Source organism: Penicillium riverlandense, assembly GCF_028828495.1.
Source record: "Penicillium riverlandense strain IBT 135883 chromosome Unknown utg000007l_segment0_segment0, whole genome shotgun sequence".
Taxonomy (NCBI): Eukaryota; Fungi; Ascomycota; class Eurotiomycetes; order Eurotiales; family Aspergillaceae; genus Penicillium; species Penicillium riverlandense.
The window spans coordinates 2,917,039-2,929,572 of record NW_026643198.1 but is presented as its reverse complement, the minus strand read 5'-3'; the positions used below and the strand labels follow the sequence as shown (position 1 = coordinate 2,929,572).

General features: G+C 53.7%; 3 protein-coding genes across 3 annotated transcripts; 1 reads left to right on the top strand and 2 right to left on the bottom strand.

Moving 5' to 3' along the window:
• Positions 1–3,666: 3,666 nt before the first annotated feature.
• N7474_008766 (ribose phosphate diphosphokinase subunit PRS1) lies at positions 3,667–5,331 on the bottom strand (the record flags this gene model as incomplete). Its single annotated transcript, XM_057200176.1, has 5 exons — positions 3,667–3,697; positions 3,754–4,784; positions 4,837–4,957; positions 5,008–5,017; positions 5,073–5,331. The coding sequence occupies 5 exons, from the start codon at positions 5,329–5,331 to the stop codon at positions 3,667–3,669; spliced, it is 1,452 nt and encodes a 483-aa protein (XP_057050877.1).
• A 181-nt stretch (positions 5,332–5,512) lies between these two features.
• Positions 5,513–6,347, top strand: N7474_008765 (bifunctional precorrin-2 dehydrogenase/sirohydrochlorin ferrochelatase MET8; the record flags this gene model as incomplete). Its single annotated transcript, XM_057200175.1, has 3 exons — positions 5,513–5,605; positions 5,680–6,161; positions 6,224–6,347. The coding sequence occupies 3 exons, from the start codon at positions 5,513–5,515 to the stop codon at positions 6,345–6,347; spliced, it is 699 nt and encodes a 232-aa protein (XP_057050876.1).
• A 222-nt stretch (positions 6,348–6,569) lies between these two features.
• On the bottom strand, positions 6,570–12,523 carry N7474_008764 (Arf family guanine nucleotide exchange factor SEC7; the record flags this gene model as incomplete). Its single annotated transcript, XM_057200174.1, has 3 exons — positions 6,570–7,938; positions 7,988–8,354; positions 8,410–12,523. The coding sequence occupies 3 exons, from the start codon at positions 12,521–12,523 to the stop codon at positions 6,570–6,572; spliced, it is 5,850 nt and encodes a 1,949-aa protein (XP_057050875.1).
• Between the last annotated feature and the right edge of the window lie 11 nt (positions 12,524–12,534).

Genomic DNA, 12,534 nt, shown 5'->3' with positions numbered 1-12,534 from the left:
ATACAGATGGCGATCCAGATCAGCGTGATGTACATGCATCCTACCTACAGTCAATGCCCATATGGACAGATATACCCACTTACCATGGACCCTTCTGGCCCTTGATCCTCCCAGTACATTATCTCGCATGCGAGTAGTATGTGCAAGGCTCCGTACAGTACTTTTCAAAAGTGGATTTCGTACTTTCGTCCTCCCGCCAAATTAGAGTTACAAAGGCGGTCCTTAGAACCCACAATGAAAGTGAAAATGAATTGGAATGGAAATGATTGACATTATTGACATGCCGCTAGTGACTTCCTCCGTACAGGACGTAGCATTGGACTTGGAATTATTTCCCGCCCTCTTTAGCTTTTAGTAGTAACTTGCTTTGATAATAGATTGCCTGTCCGTTCTCCCGATTGGGTACTATGCATATCAATCAACCTTCGAACCACAAAAAAGAAGTACCTAGCTCATTCAGGCCCCCTCGATTGAAAGAAGTACTGTGCAGCGAACCAGGGATTGTTCCTGACAATCCGGCGCGATAACCGTTTCTAACGCTGAAGACGACGCATCACTTTTGTTTTTCTGTGTATGGATCTGGATGCGCTCCCAATATGGCATGACACAGCGGAAAAGAGCTCCGCGCGTTTCGGATGGTGCGTGTTTCAGCCTCGTTTGCTTGATATCTTCGCTTGTTCGTGTTCGTCCATGGGATGTGGTTGGAACTGCAGTGGGCTGGACTGAACTGTGGGGTATGCATGGTGGTGTAAAAAAAGCCGAGATGCGTGGGTGGCTTTTAGTCGGTCAAGACCGTAGCCGTATGTGTGTATTTAGACTTGTCGATATTGTAAGTCGACATTGTACGCTAACACTATTGGTAGAGAAAGTTTCTATATCCAGGCAGCGAGATCGAGGATCCTGGCTGTTTCGGAGGGAGAGTCGGGGGAGGAGGAAGAAGAACCCTGCAGAAGAAGTAAGGATTGCATTCCCTGTCCATGTCCATGTCTACGTGACTGTACTACGCATGCACACTACCGTATCCAGAAACAATCCTGCAGGGTGCAACACCACTGCGATCACCTCCGAGATCTTGGGATCTTTATTGTAGTTACCATGTATGGCCCATCCTGTTACATCTTTTGATTAATAGTAATCGGTAGTTTAGTCCCTTTATACAGTAGTAGTACCTCGATAATCATACACGATCTCTCTTCCCTTCCGAATACCGAACCATAGCCTAGGCAAGCCCATATCACTCTAGCAACACCAAATTCAAAACGCCATCCGGAAGTGTCTGGAAAACGACCGGCCATGCAGCGAAACTTTTGGAAGTGAAAGGCAGGAAAAAAGCCGCGAAAAGTGAAAAAGAAAAGGGGAAAAAAAGAGAACAGAATGCAAGCCATGACACCACCAGCCAGGAAACAAGCGCACACGCTCATCGCCGAAAAGCAAAACCAGAAGAGAAAAGGATCGACCGACGGAAGCAATTGGTTGGGTCCACGTATTTCGAAATCAGGAAAGATTGATTCCTGAGACTGACCGGGATCAGGAACCCGTGAACCAGGATGGCTCGCTCGGAGCAGGGTTCATCCCACGCACCCTTGCAGAGCGAATAATGGCGTAATGGTTCATGCAAGAATCTCGCAACTTCCCATGGTAGCACCCACCTCCAAGCCAGACATAGGTTAGCCCTTGGTGTTGTGGCAGGCATTACAGCGGCAGTGGCCACAGATCTTGCAGCGCCAGATAGCGACAAAGGGACCGGAGGCGCAATCAGAGCAGCGCCACGTCAAGATATTGCCATTTGTAGCCTGGACGATGGCGAAGATGTGGCCGGAGCACTGGTTTGCCATGCTTCGGTGCTTTTGCTTCTGAGAAGAAATTAGACGGGCCAATTGCGGCAAAAGATGGCTTCCGACTTACTGGATATGGGGACTGCGGGAGACCCGGGAGATTGGAAGGTGGTGTCGATCACCTCGGGAGGATGACTGTTCCCGTGAAAAGGAAAAGGGGCGAGAAAGTGCCGAGTTGAAAGACGGGAGAGAGAAAAATGGGCGGGAGATGGAGAGAGAGGATGTGCAGGTCAATTGGGTTGTTGAGAACTAGAGGGCATCCATTATATTTATACAACTCTGTTTCCCGACCCAGACGAGGATGACCCCAGTCCCACCGAAGAGGTGACTCGGAAGGTCTGCCCGGTGCCGATTTATGACGATGCAGGTATCCAGCTTCGAGATGAAGACAGACACCGGTGTGCGTGCGCGTGTGCGTGTGTGTAGCTGAAGTGTGTCAGAAGTTTAATAAAAAAAGGAAAAAAGGGAACGAAAGAAAACAGACAGAGATAATTCTTGATAGACGATCTAGAGAAAATAGGCGAAGCGGCAGCGCACCATCGCGATGAGCTCGCGTCGGACACTCTTTATTGGCAGGTCTCGATGGCAAAACCAGAATTTGGCGCGCCGATCGACTCGTGTCGGGGGTGTGAAAGATACAGACGCGTTGGACCCGGCTGGAATGATAGGTTCCCTAACCCCCTCGCAGATCGGTGGATTGACTGCAAAGGCCCGGCGATCGTGGACCGGGTCCAGTGTTGGACACCCAGAAAAATGCTCCGGATTGAAATGGAAGAGGTGATACATCACAATCTATAGACGCTTGGGCCATCCACATGGCCGGTGTATGTGTCGACTAACTAACTAGCTGACCTAGTAAGTACTCCACGGCAATTCCTGAACGATCGCCCGGGACAGCCTTCCCGGCTTAGCCTCGTCCCAATTCCTTATTGCGAATGGAATTGTTCGTGGATAGCTTAGCGCCGGGACCTAACTAACCTACTAACTGACTAGTTGTTACGGCGGATTGTTCTGTCACATTTCTCATGATTGGCGCTGATCCTTTCCGCCCGTCACACACGAACAGGGGTTCGTCGTGGACAGAATCTGGAATCCGGCTGGTCGGGAACTTCCAGAATGATTGGGAATCGGTTGGCGAACAAACCGGACACCGACTTTCTTTTGACGCTGACGGGGTGGCTGGCAAATAGACAGGGGTATAGTGATAACTATGCAGGGCAAAAAAAGAAATATGTAGAAAAAGAAATGAGGTGCCGAGGAAGATCATCTCGGCAGGCCTAAATAGGAATACAGTCGACAAAACATCGATGGACATAAAAATGGGATTTAGTCATTTAGACTTTAATTCGATTAATATAAAAAACCTATGGTATGTTCGAGGGGTTCTCTTGCACCGCTTCCACGCCCAAAGCCGGGCCAAAAGCCCAGAAACCGGTGCCTTCGTCCCTCGTCAGCCACGTCTCTCCTCCAACCATCCGAAGACAATCTGAGAAAAAAAAAACAGCCGTGTGTTTGCTCTGCCAACGCTCCGTTAAGAACACCTCGTGGGACACGAGATGCTCCTGCAGTACCCAGAGTGGACTGCATCGCTGGGTGGGTGGGAAAAAGAACTACGCGAGGAGGATTGTCAAAGAGTGATCATGGTCACTGTCGGGAAATCTCTGAGGAGGCCGATCATTCGGTTGATCCATTCAAGTGTAAATATGGGTACAATCCCCATCGGGGGAGGATATCATGTATCATAGAAATCTGTAACATCAGTAAGGCCATTGTATGCAAGCAAAACGCCGCCCGAGGAAAGGTCTCGTTCGATCGGAGGGAAGGATTCGTTTCAATCATTAAGGTGGAAAAGGGCCGAGACGCTGTCGGCAGCAGTTAGTGGCATGAACTTTCACCATGCAAGAAACAAAAGACAAACCTTTCGCCATAGTGATGCCGCCGGATGCTCTCGGCCAGCAAGGACGAGACGTCGATGACAATCAATTTCTTTGACCGCCGGAGCATCGCTGGCGAGATCGGGAAGGTGTTGGTCACGACAATATAATCAATAGATGGGCACGCCTCCATTTGGTCGAGTGAGTCGGCCCCAAAAAGGCCATGCGTGGCAATGCAGTAGACTCTGCGGGCGCCGCCGCGCTTGACTGCCGTTTCCGCGGCGGCGATCCACGACCCGCTCTTGTCGATCATGTCGTCGACAAGAAACACCGTCCGATCACGCACCTCACCAACCAGCGTAATGGTCTTCTCGTGGTGGTCGTTGCCAGCCACGCTGCCCTCGTCGTCCGACTCGGCGGCGTCGAAGGATCCGCCCAGGGCGTGGTCCGGTGGCAGTGAAGAGGCATTGGATATCATTGAGTTGAACATTGTTTCTGGAACCACTTCTGTGTTCTCACCGGAGGCGCCCGCTCCAGGCGTCGTGCCGCCAAACCCGGCCTCCGACTCGGCAAGATAGTCATCGTCGACCAAGTGGCCCTGAACCAAACGGCCCGTGATGACGTCCCGCACCCGCACATCCGTATACTCATCTGCGGCCTCCAGTTCTGACGGGCGACGAGCTGCAGGGGGAGTCTCCGGACGCAAGAGCGCGCGTGCGACACTGGCGGCGGTCGGCTGCTCTACCGGAGCGGGCGGCGTGGTCTCGTTGCTGTGCAAGTGCAACTCAAACGGCTCTTGGTCCTTCGGCACGCGGGAATCCTGGTCCACTGCATCGAAGAAGACCGTACTATCCGTCATATTCACCTTCGGTCGCCTGCGGTCCGTCGTCACGATCCCGAAATTGAGTTTCAGTGTATCGGCCAGCGAGGTTACTCGCTTAGTTCCGCCAGCGTTCTTGCTCACTACCACCGCTTCTCGCCATCCGGGTACATTCATCTGGATCCAGCGAGCGATGAACGGTTCGGCGAAGAGGTTGTCCACGGGCTTGCCGAAAAATCCTTGCATCTGCGACGCCTATTGCCCATGTCAATATTGCTTTCCCCTCTGACGATCCCACAAGACATACATGGAGATCCATAGTAATCACATGGTCCACACCCGCAATCGTCAACAGGTTGGCGAGCATGCGGGCGGTAATGGCACCGCGATGACTCTTCTTCTTCGACTGGCGCGAGTAAGGAAAGTACCTCGTGTGGGTCAGCATGGACAATCAGGTCAAACAAAACGGGCAGCATACGGCATGACCGCTAGAAGAACCATTAGCTGGTTGAGCGCCACGAATTCGGTGGAAATCAAACTTACCAGTAATCGACTTCGCCGAGCCGCCCTTGCACGCCGAGATCATGATCAGAAGCTCCATCACACTATCATTGATCTTCTCGCTGCCACTCTGGACGATATACACGTCCTGGTTGCGGATCGACACCCCGATGTTGACGCTGGTCTCGCCGTTGGCGAACTTACCCAGGTCTGCCTTGGCGGGCACCGTGCCCAGGCGCTCGCATATGGTCTCTGCCAGGCCCGGGTGGGAGGTGCCCGAGAAGATATGGACGCCCCGCATGGAATGTGTCTTTCTGTGTGTGCAACTGAGAAAATGTTAAGGAGAAGGCATTGGTGGGGGAGAGAGGGAGAGTAAAGAACGAAGCGAAAAAAAAGTTGGGACTGATGACATGAGAGATGGTCTGTGCGCTGTGCCGGATCACGATATTCCCCGGCATCTTCGCTACTACTGTTCATCCATCATGGCCAAATATCCCGAAATTCAGGGCGGAGGATCGCTAATTGTGGCCTGGCAGGCCAGGAGCAAGCATATCCTGGTGGTCGGTGGCGGAGAGGTACAGTTCTTCCTCTTGTCGATGAATATGGAGGATATATAGCTCGAGATATATATCGCTAACCACCCAGACAGGTCGCAGCCGGACGAATCGTCCACGCGCTCAACGCCGACGCCAATGTAACAGTCGTGTGTCCACGCTCCGGGCTAAATGACGAGGTATCCTTCCGAATTTCACAGAACCAAGTAACACACATCGACCGCAACTTCGAGCCGCGCGACCTTGACGGTGCAGACATGGTGCTATGCGCGATAGACGATCCCGCAGCTTCGACGCGCGTCTGGCAGCTCTGCAAGGAGAAGCGGATCCCTGCGAACATCGCGGATGTCCCCTCCGAATGCGACTTCTACTTTGGGAGCGTGCATCGCGACGGACCATTGCAGATCATGGTTAGCACGAATGGGAACGGACCGAAGCTGGCCAGTCTGGTGCGGAAGAAGATTGCAGAGACCCTCCCGGGTAATATGGGTGCGGCGATTCAGAATGTTGGGGTACTACGGAGGAAATTGAGGGAGGTTGCGCCTCACGCGGAAGAGGGGCCGAAGAGGATGAAATGGTGAGCTGAGTGCAACAGGAGACTAAGCTGTGTTTGATTTTAGAAAACTAATCTATGGGTAGGATGTCCGGGGTGTGTGAATCGTGGAGTCTGGAGGATCTGGTGCAGATGACGGAGCAAGACATGGACGGGTTATTGACGCATTACAAGGCGGGTGATATTCCGACGCTGGAGCAAGTGAGATGAGAAGAAAAATGGGATTGGTTATATCGATACAGTTCGGATGCATCTCTAGAAATTTGAAACAAAATGCCCAAGGGACAGACAGGTAGCCGCTGAGCCCGGAGCACAGACAATACAGAGTACTAGTAGTTTTGAGAAAACGCCTGGATCACCCAGATAGAAAAAAGGGAAATGCCACAAGACAGGGCAGGGATATCCAAAACAAATCGAGCACCACCACTTACTTTACATGGTGGCTTGGCTACCGCTGCGCGAAACGCGCTGCGACACGGAGCTCCGGGGACTGACGGTGTCCATGACGGGCGGAGCAACACCCAGACGGGTCTCGCCGACCCGCCGGAGAAGGGACTGCAGAGCGACGCGGATCTCAGCGTTGAGGTCGCGGCTGAGCAGCTCGATGGCGAGCGGGTAGAAGGTCTCGACATGTTTATCAAAGCCCTCCAGAGGGAAGTTGGTGTAGCCGTCGATGACGTCGACCACGACCGGACGCCAGGCGACGATATTGCGGTTCTGGGTCTCTTCGTCGAGACGGACGAAGCTGCTGATAATGTCTGCACAGAGAGGGATGAGGGCTGCCTCCGTATCGGCCCGGTTGCTCTTCCGCTCTTGGCGCTCGTCGTGATACATGCGGAAGAGGATGTGCACGTAGGTCGAGGCACTGCCGCTCTCCTGCTTGAGCAGGTTCGGAGGTTGCTTCATGAAGCCCTGTCGCCAAAGCTGCATGCGCAGGTCCTTGTCTTCGTTGAACTTTTTGGCGAACTGGTAGCTCTTTTTCAGCAGGCCCATCAGGCGCAGGAGTTCGGGGCTGGGGATCTGTGCGTAGACGTTGTCATTGGAGAAGAGCTCATGCACAGTCTCGATCATGAGCAGTTGCAGCACGCAGTTGGTGATGATGCGGTTGAAGAACCGGCGCCGCGCCGCGGTGACGGCCGCGGGTTGTTGCTGGTCGGTTTGAGGCCGGTAGTCTTCCAGTTCAGCACGAGCCTCGCTTTGGACGGGAGGGTCAGACGAGACGGGCATATCACCATCTTCGTTTAAGGATGTCGTGCTCTGAGATCCATTGGTTTGCAGCACATGATCCGCTGCTTCCTCAGTGGTCGGCGTGGCTTCTGCCACCTCGCCGTTCATCTTGAGCTCGGGCTTCGACATCGAGGCAGCGGCGGTGAACAGATCGTAGGCGGTCGTCTTGCTGAAGAGCTCGACGAAGGCACCGACGATCTGCGTCCAATGCTCCTGTTTGAACTTGGTGACATTTTGCAGGATCAACTGCTGCAGGCAGTTGCTGCCAATCCGCGCGATCGTGTCGTTCTCTTGACAGATACACAAGGTCAGCAACTCCAAGAACCGGCCGAGCATGTACTCCAGGGAATCAAAGTAATGTGTGAAGAGCGTTATCATGTTGCGCAACGCCTGGATCATCGTGGTAGACAGCCAAACTGAGAGATCCTCGTGATTGGGCACCTTCGACATCTCGGATTTGGACTGCAGAACCACGAAAATGGGGCAGAGCAGCTGTCTCCATAAGACATCCCAAAAATCTTTCGGGAAATCGCCACCGTATCGGATCAGCGTGTCAAAGAGGTATGTGAGTGCACTATCTGTTCGTTAGCAACGATTTTCGCCCGAGGGCTTTCGGGACATACCGTGACCGGACTTCCAGGTCATCACCAGTCATGAGCACGTCCTGGAAGGCGATGAGGATGGGATACCAGAACTGTTCCTCCTGCGACTGGCGAGTAAGCTGCTTGGCAAGGTTGGTGCCGTCGTCTTGGAAGGGTGTTGCGTCCGCACCGCGGTGGGATAGCGGGCACTCGGGGGTTCGCAGCATCTTGGTGACGGTCGACTTGAGCGTTTCGATGGCCTGCAGCGACTTCTTCTGGAACCTCATGTTCTTCGAGAATTCGGTCAGACAGACAACCAAGTCAGGGAATGCGCCCTGGGTGATCACCACCCCGAAACGGGTGTTGTAGATCTGGGTGACATGATCAAAAGCCATGTTGACAATTCCCTCTGCTTTCTTCAGTTAGTACTTTTTTGTTTTTTTGTTGGGACCTCAAAGACTCACCATAAGGTTCGCGGGCTGCAACGGTGAAGACACCAAACATCGTCTTCCACCCAGACCGAATATTGTCACCACGAGCCTGGATCATCTGGATCAAACACCGGAGGATCATGTCCTTGACAGAGGCCGTGGTGCTGTTCGCCATGACATGCTCGAAAGGCTTAAGGAAATCCTTCTGGAACTTGAATCCGGGCAACTCTTCAATCTCCATGAACCGCATCGACAGCTGACGGAGGGAATCCAACGCAAAGAACACGACGGTTGTATTGGAGTGGCAGCCAACTTGGTTGAAATGCTGACCCAGAACCTCCCAGATCTTAGACCATTCGATACGAACACGGGTCATATTGTAGTAACTGATCTCAACCAGTTTCTGCAAGCTGTACGTCCGCGGAGAATCGCTTTGACCCGAGGATTGGATTTCCTGCCAGCTGACCTCGCTCAGCGCCCGAACAAAGTCGATGATGGCCTCGTGCGAAAGGTTGGCGGTGTTGGTGAAGATCCGGTCCACGCCGCGAACCATGTCTGCGGAGCGACTTTCTATGGCAACCTCCGCCCGGAACGCTGTTGGTCCATTGATCGAACGAGGGCGAGGTCGTCGGCCTTGCATCGATTTGCGGTTTTCGGGTGGCTGGACTCGTGGCCGCGAGACATCAGGCACCGAGCCCTCATCCACACCGTGGCTCAGAAGCTGCAGACGATCAAGCTGGCTGATACAGGTCAAGATCTCCCGCCATGAGCTGCGAAGACGGTTGCCCTCGGTGGTGGCGATGTCGAGCAGGGCCTTGAGGGCCTCGACGTTCTTCGCCATCATTTCTTTCACGTTGCTGAGGTTTGTGAACTTTGCAAGTGCGGTGACAAACGCGACTCGAGGGGTCTCCAGATCAAAGGCGCAGCTGATTCGAATCGCCAGTTTGAGTCCTTCCATGCAGAGGCGGATCGTCTCCAGATTCTGAGCCTCTTGCATAGAAGCAGACAGCCCAGACAGGAAAGACATCCACGTGACATTGAACATCGATCCTACATGGCGGACTGAAGTCGCAGGAATGAAACGTGAGAGGGCATCGCGGACTGCAGTCTTCTTCTGGGCGCGGATCAGGGAGCGGTACAGTTGCTCGGTCTTGTTGGCCATCTCCTCTGAAGCCTGTGCATACTTTTCGCCCTGAATATCACGTCCAACAGTTGCAAACACTTGGCCTGCTCGACTTGCGAGACCGACATGAGTTGCTGCTGTCTGAATACCAAGGTTTGCAGCATGCTCCCGTTCCGTGTCCAAGACGATTTCGTTGTGTGCGATCTCATCATAAATCCCACTGAGATACTCAGACGGCAAGTCCTGGTTATCGTTGATACCTCGGTTGTTCTTGATGAAATCGTCCTTGGTCATTCTCCTCAGAACCTTCATGCTGTGCTGGTCCGTGTTGAGCATGATCACCGAGTAAGAGAGCACGTAGGCCGTATCTGCATTGGCGAACGCGTTGGGGTTCTGAGTCGTGTAGCGTTCTGCAAACTTGAGCATAAACCGATCAATCTTTTGAGCCTCTCCGGGCAACCGGAAGCGCTGCAGGAACTCGCGGAGGGCATCGACAAAGCGGCGCTTCTTGAAATCCATCGAGTCGACAAAAGCATGCATGATCGCAATGTTCTCTGCATCACCCTCACCGAGATACTCTCCCAGCATAGCCTTGTCAAGCCGTTCGTTGCGTAACAGGAAAGAAGCAATGTCCTCTGGCGAATTCGAGGGGATGAATCCTTCTTGGATGAAGAGCTTCATGCCGCGCTTGGGCTTAAAGTTGAACTGCTGGATAGCGTTCGTGAGGGCAATCTTGCGTTGCTTTACCTTCTCAATCTGACTCGGATCGTCCTCGGGTACAGGAGTGGACCGACCAGTTCCACCATCAATTGTCTCAGGCCGGGGAGAGGCAATGTAAGCACCAGCATTGGTGTCAAGCGACTCGCGGGAGTTATCTATTGACTTCGACTTCGAAGAAGGTGCGACGGGAACAGGCTGGTCATCTTGGGAAGCCCAGTTGTCCAGAGAACGCAAGATCTCCACGAGGCATTCAAGAGCTTGTTGCTTTAGCGAATACTCTGCTGGAACACCTGGGGGTATGGGTTGCGGGTTTGCCACATTGGCCGTCGTGAGTGACGGAGGCAGGGTGCCCTGCTGACGCCATTCCGGCTTGTCTTTCTGGCGCTCCTGGGATGCTTGTTGTTGAGCGGCGGCGGCGGTAGGCGTGCTCGAGTACCGCGACAATTGCTCAATGATATTTTGGAACATGTTCTCCAACGCGGTGCGGTCACAATCATAGTTGAGATAGATCTCCACCAATGCGCGTGGATCTCCACCAAGTCTCTCCAAGACCTCCATGATGTATTGTTTTTGGAAGGCAGGGGCACCGCGTTTCTCGAGGATTGCCAAGTAGATTTCCTTCAGGAACACCTCCAGCTCTTTCTTCATCATGACCCTCATGTGCTTGAGCATCAGCCAGAAGATTTCACAGCACACTTCGAACACTCGCGGGACTGAGCTGGAGCCATTGCGACTGAGACTGAGGCAAAGGTGTGGTCGGACGGCTTGGAGCAGCGTCATCGCGTCCGAACTGCTCGAGCTATTTCTGATCGACACGAGGGGAGAGGTGAAGCTGGTGATGTGGTTGTTGACCAGATAGTGGATGAGATGCAGCGAGAGCAGCTTCGATCTCATGTTTTGCGACTTGATATCTTGCTGCTGGTCGTGACTGAGCACCTTGTGGCTGAGTTTGCACAGCGCGCGGAAAACCAGGAAGGCATCCTTGACATATATTTCATCCACCTCATCCTCTGCCGAGCCATCCTCGTCCCTTTCCTCAGGGATACCAGACATGGACCGAGTCGAAGACCGAGCGAGTTTGGCGCGAGTAACCATAGTCGGCGCATTGTCGTTGACAGTGGTCACTTCCTTGGGCGATTCGAAGCTCTGCAGGGTAAGCTTTTCCGCTTGAGGTTCCTTGGGGGTTGGTTGGTCTGTAAGAGACACCGAAGCTGCATCGGAGGCCGGGCCATGATCCGAGACATCCAAGTTGGAGGCAGCCTCGGGCTTTTCGATATCTCGCGTCCGCAGCTCCTTCAGATCCAATCGCACGCGAACCCGGTCGAAGACTGTGCTCACCATCTGGGTTAGCGAGCCTTGGGCAATTTGCTGGTTCTGGCTGGACTTCGAGTATATAAAGATGTTATAGATCTGTCGAACAGCTTTGAGGAGACCAGCTCCGTGCACCACGATCTTGTCGTTCAGAACGGCGGCTAGCAACGACTTGATAATTTGCTGCTGGATTTCATTGGCAGTGGCCTCGTTCTCAAAGCAGTCACAGATGGCATCAATGGCACGCTCGATCAGGGGCGATTCATCGGCCGGTGGCGTTGACGGGAACGCAAAGTAGGAGTAGGAAATGAGCTTGCCGATGCAGTCCAATGCAGTCACCTGGAGCGGCACGCTGAGTGTCTTGCTTGCCAGGTGAAGCGGCCGGAAGATCAGCTCCGGGTCAATTGGTTGACGATCTTCTTGCTTCACGTTGACCAGAGCCACCTGCACCGCATCCTCCAATTCTCTGCTTCGTCGGGCCTCTCGCGAGGCACCGATGGTGTCCAGGGCCGTCACGATAAAGACTGTCGAGCTGACCGCAGTTCCTCGTTGTGTGCCCACGGTGGCAGTTGTTGACCGGGAGTCGGACCGCATGCGGGTGCCTGGCGGCACTTCGTCCTGGGGCTCGGCCTCCTGTGTTGGACTGACGGATTGCTCGGGCCTAGCCTCCTCTAGAGTCTCCTCCTTGTCACCAGATTCCTGTGCATTGGTCTCATCTTGCTGTTCTTCCGTCTCTTCCGGCGGAATCTCCTCTGTTGTTGGTTGTTGTTCTTCGTCGTCCTTTGGGGGAGGGGAGGGAGGCGCGTGCTCTTCCTCCGGCTCAGAATCCCTGACCTCCTGCCATTCGGCCTGCTCCGACAAGCTCGGCTTGTCCGACGTCAGGATCGGCGGGGAATCCGGTTCATTGGTGGTGGCATCTACGCCGTTCTTCTCGGGCACCTCTGGCGGCACCGGTTGTTGAATCGGCTCGGAGCCGTGGTCAACGTCCGCCATCTCAGCGAGCG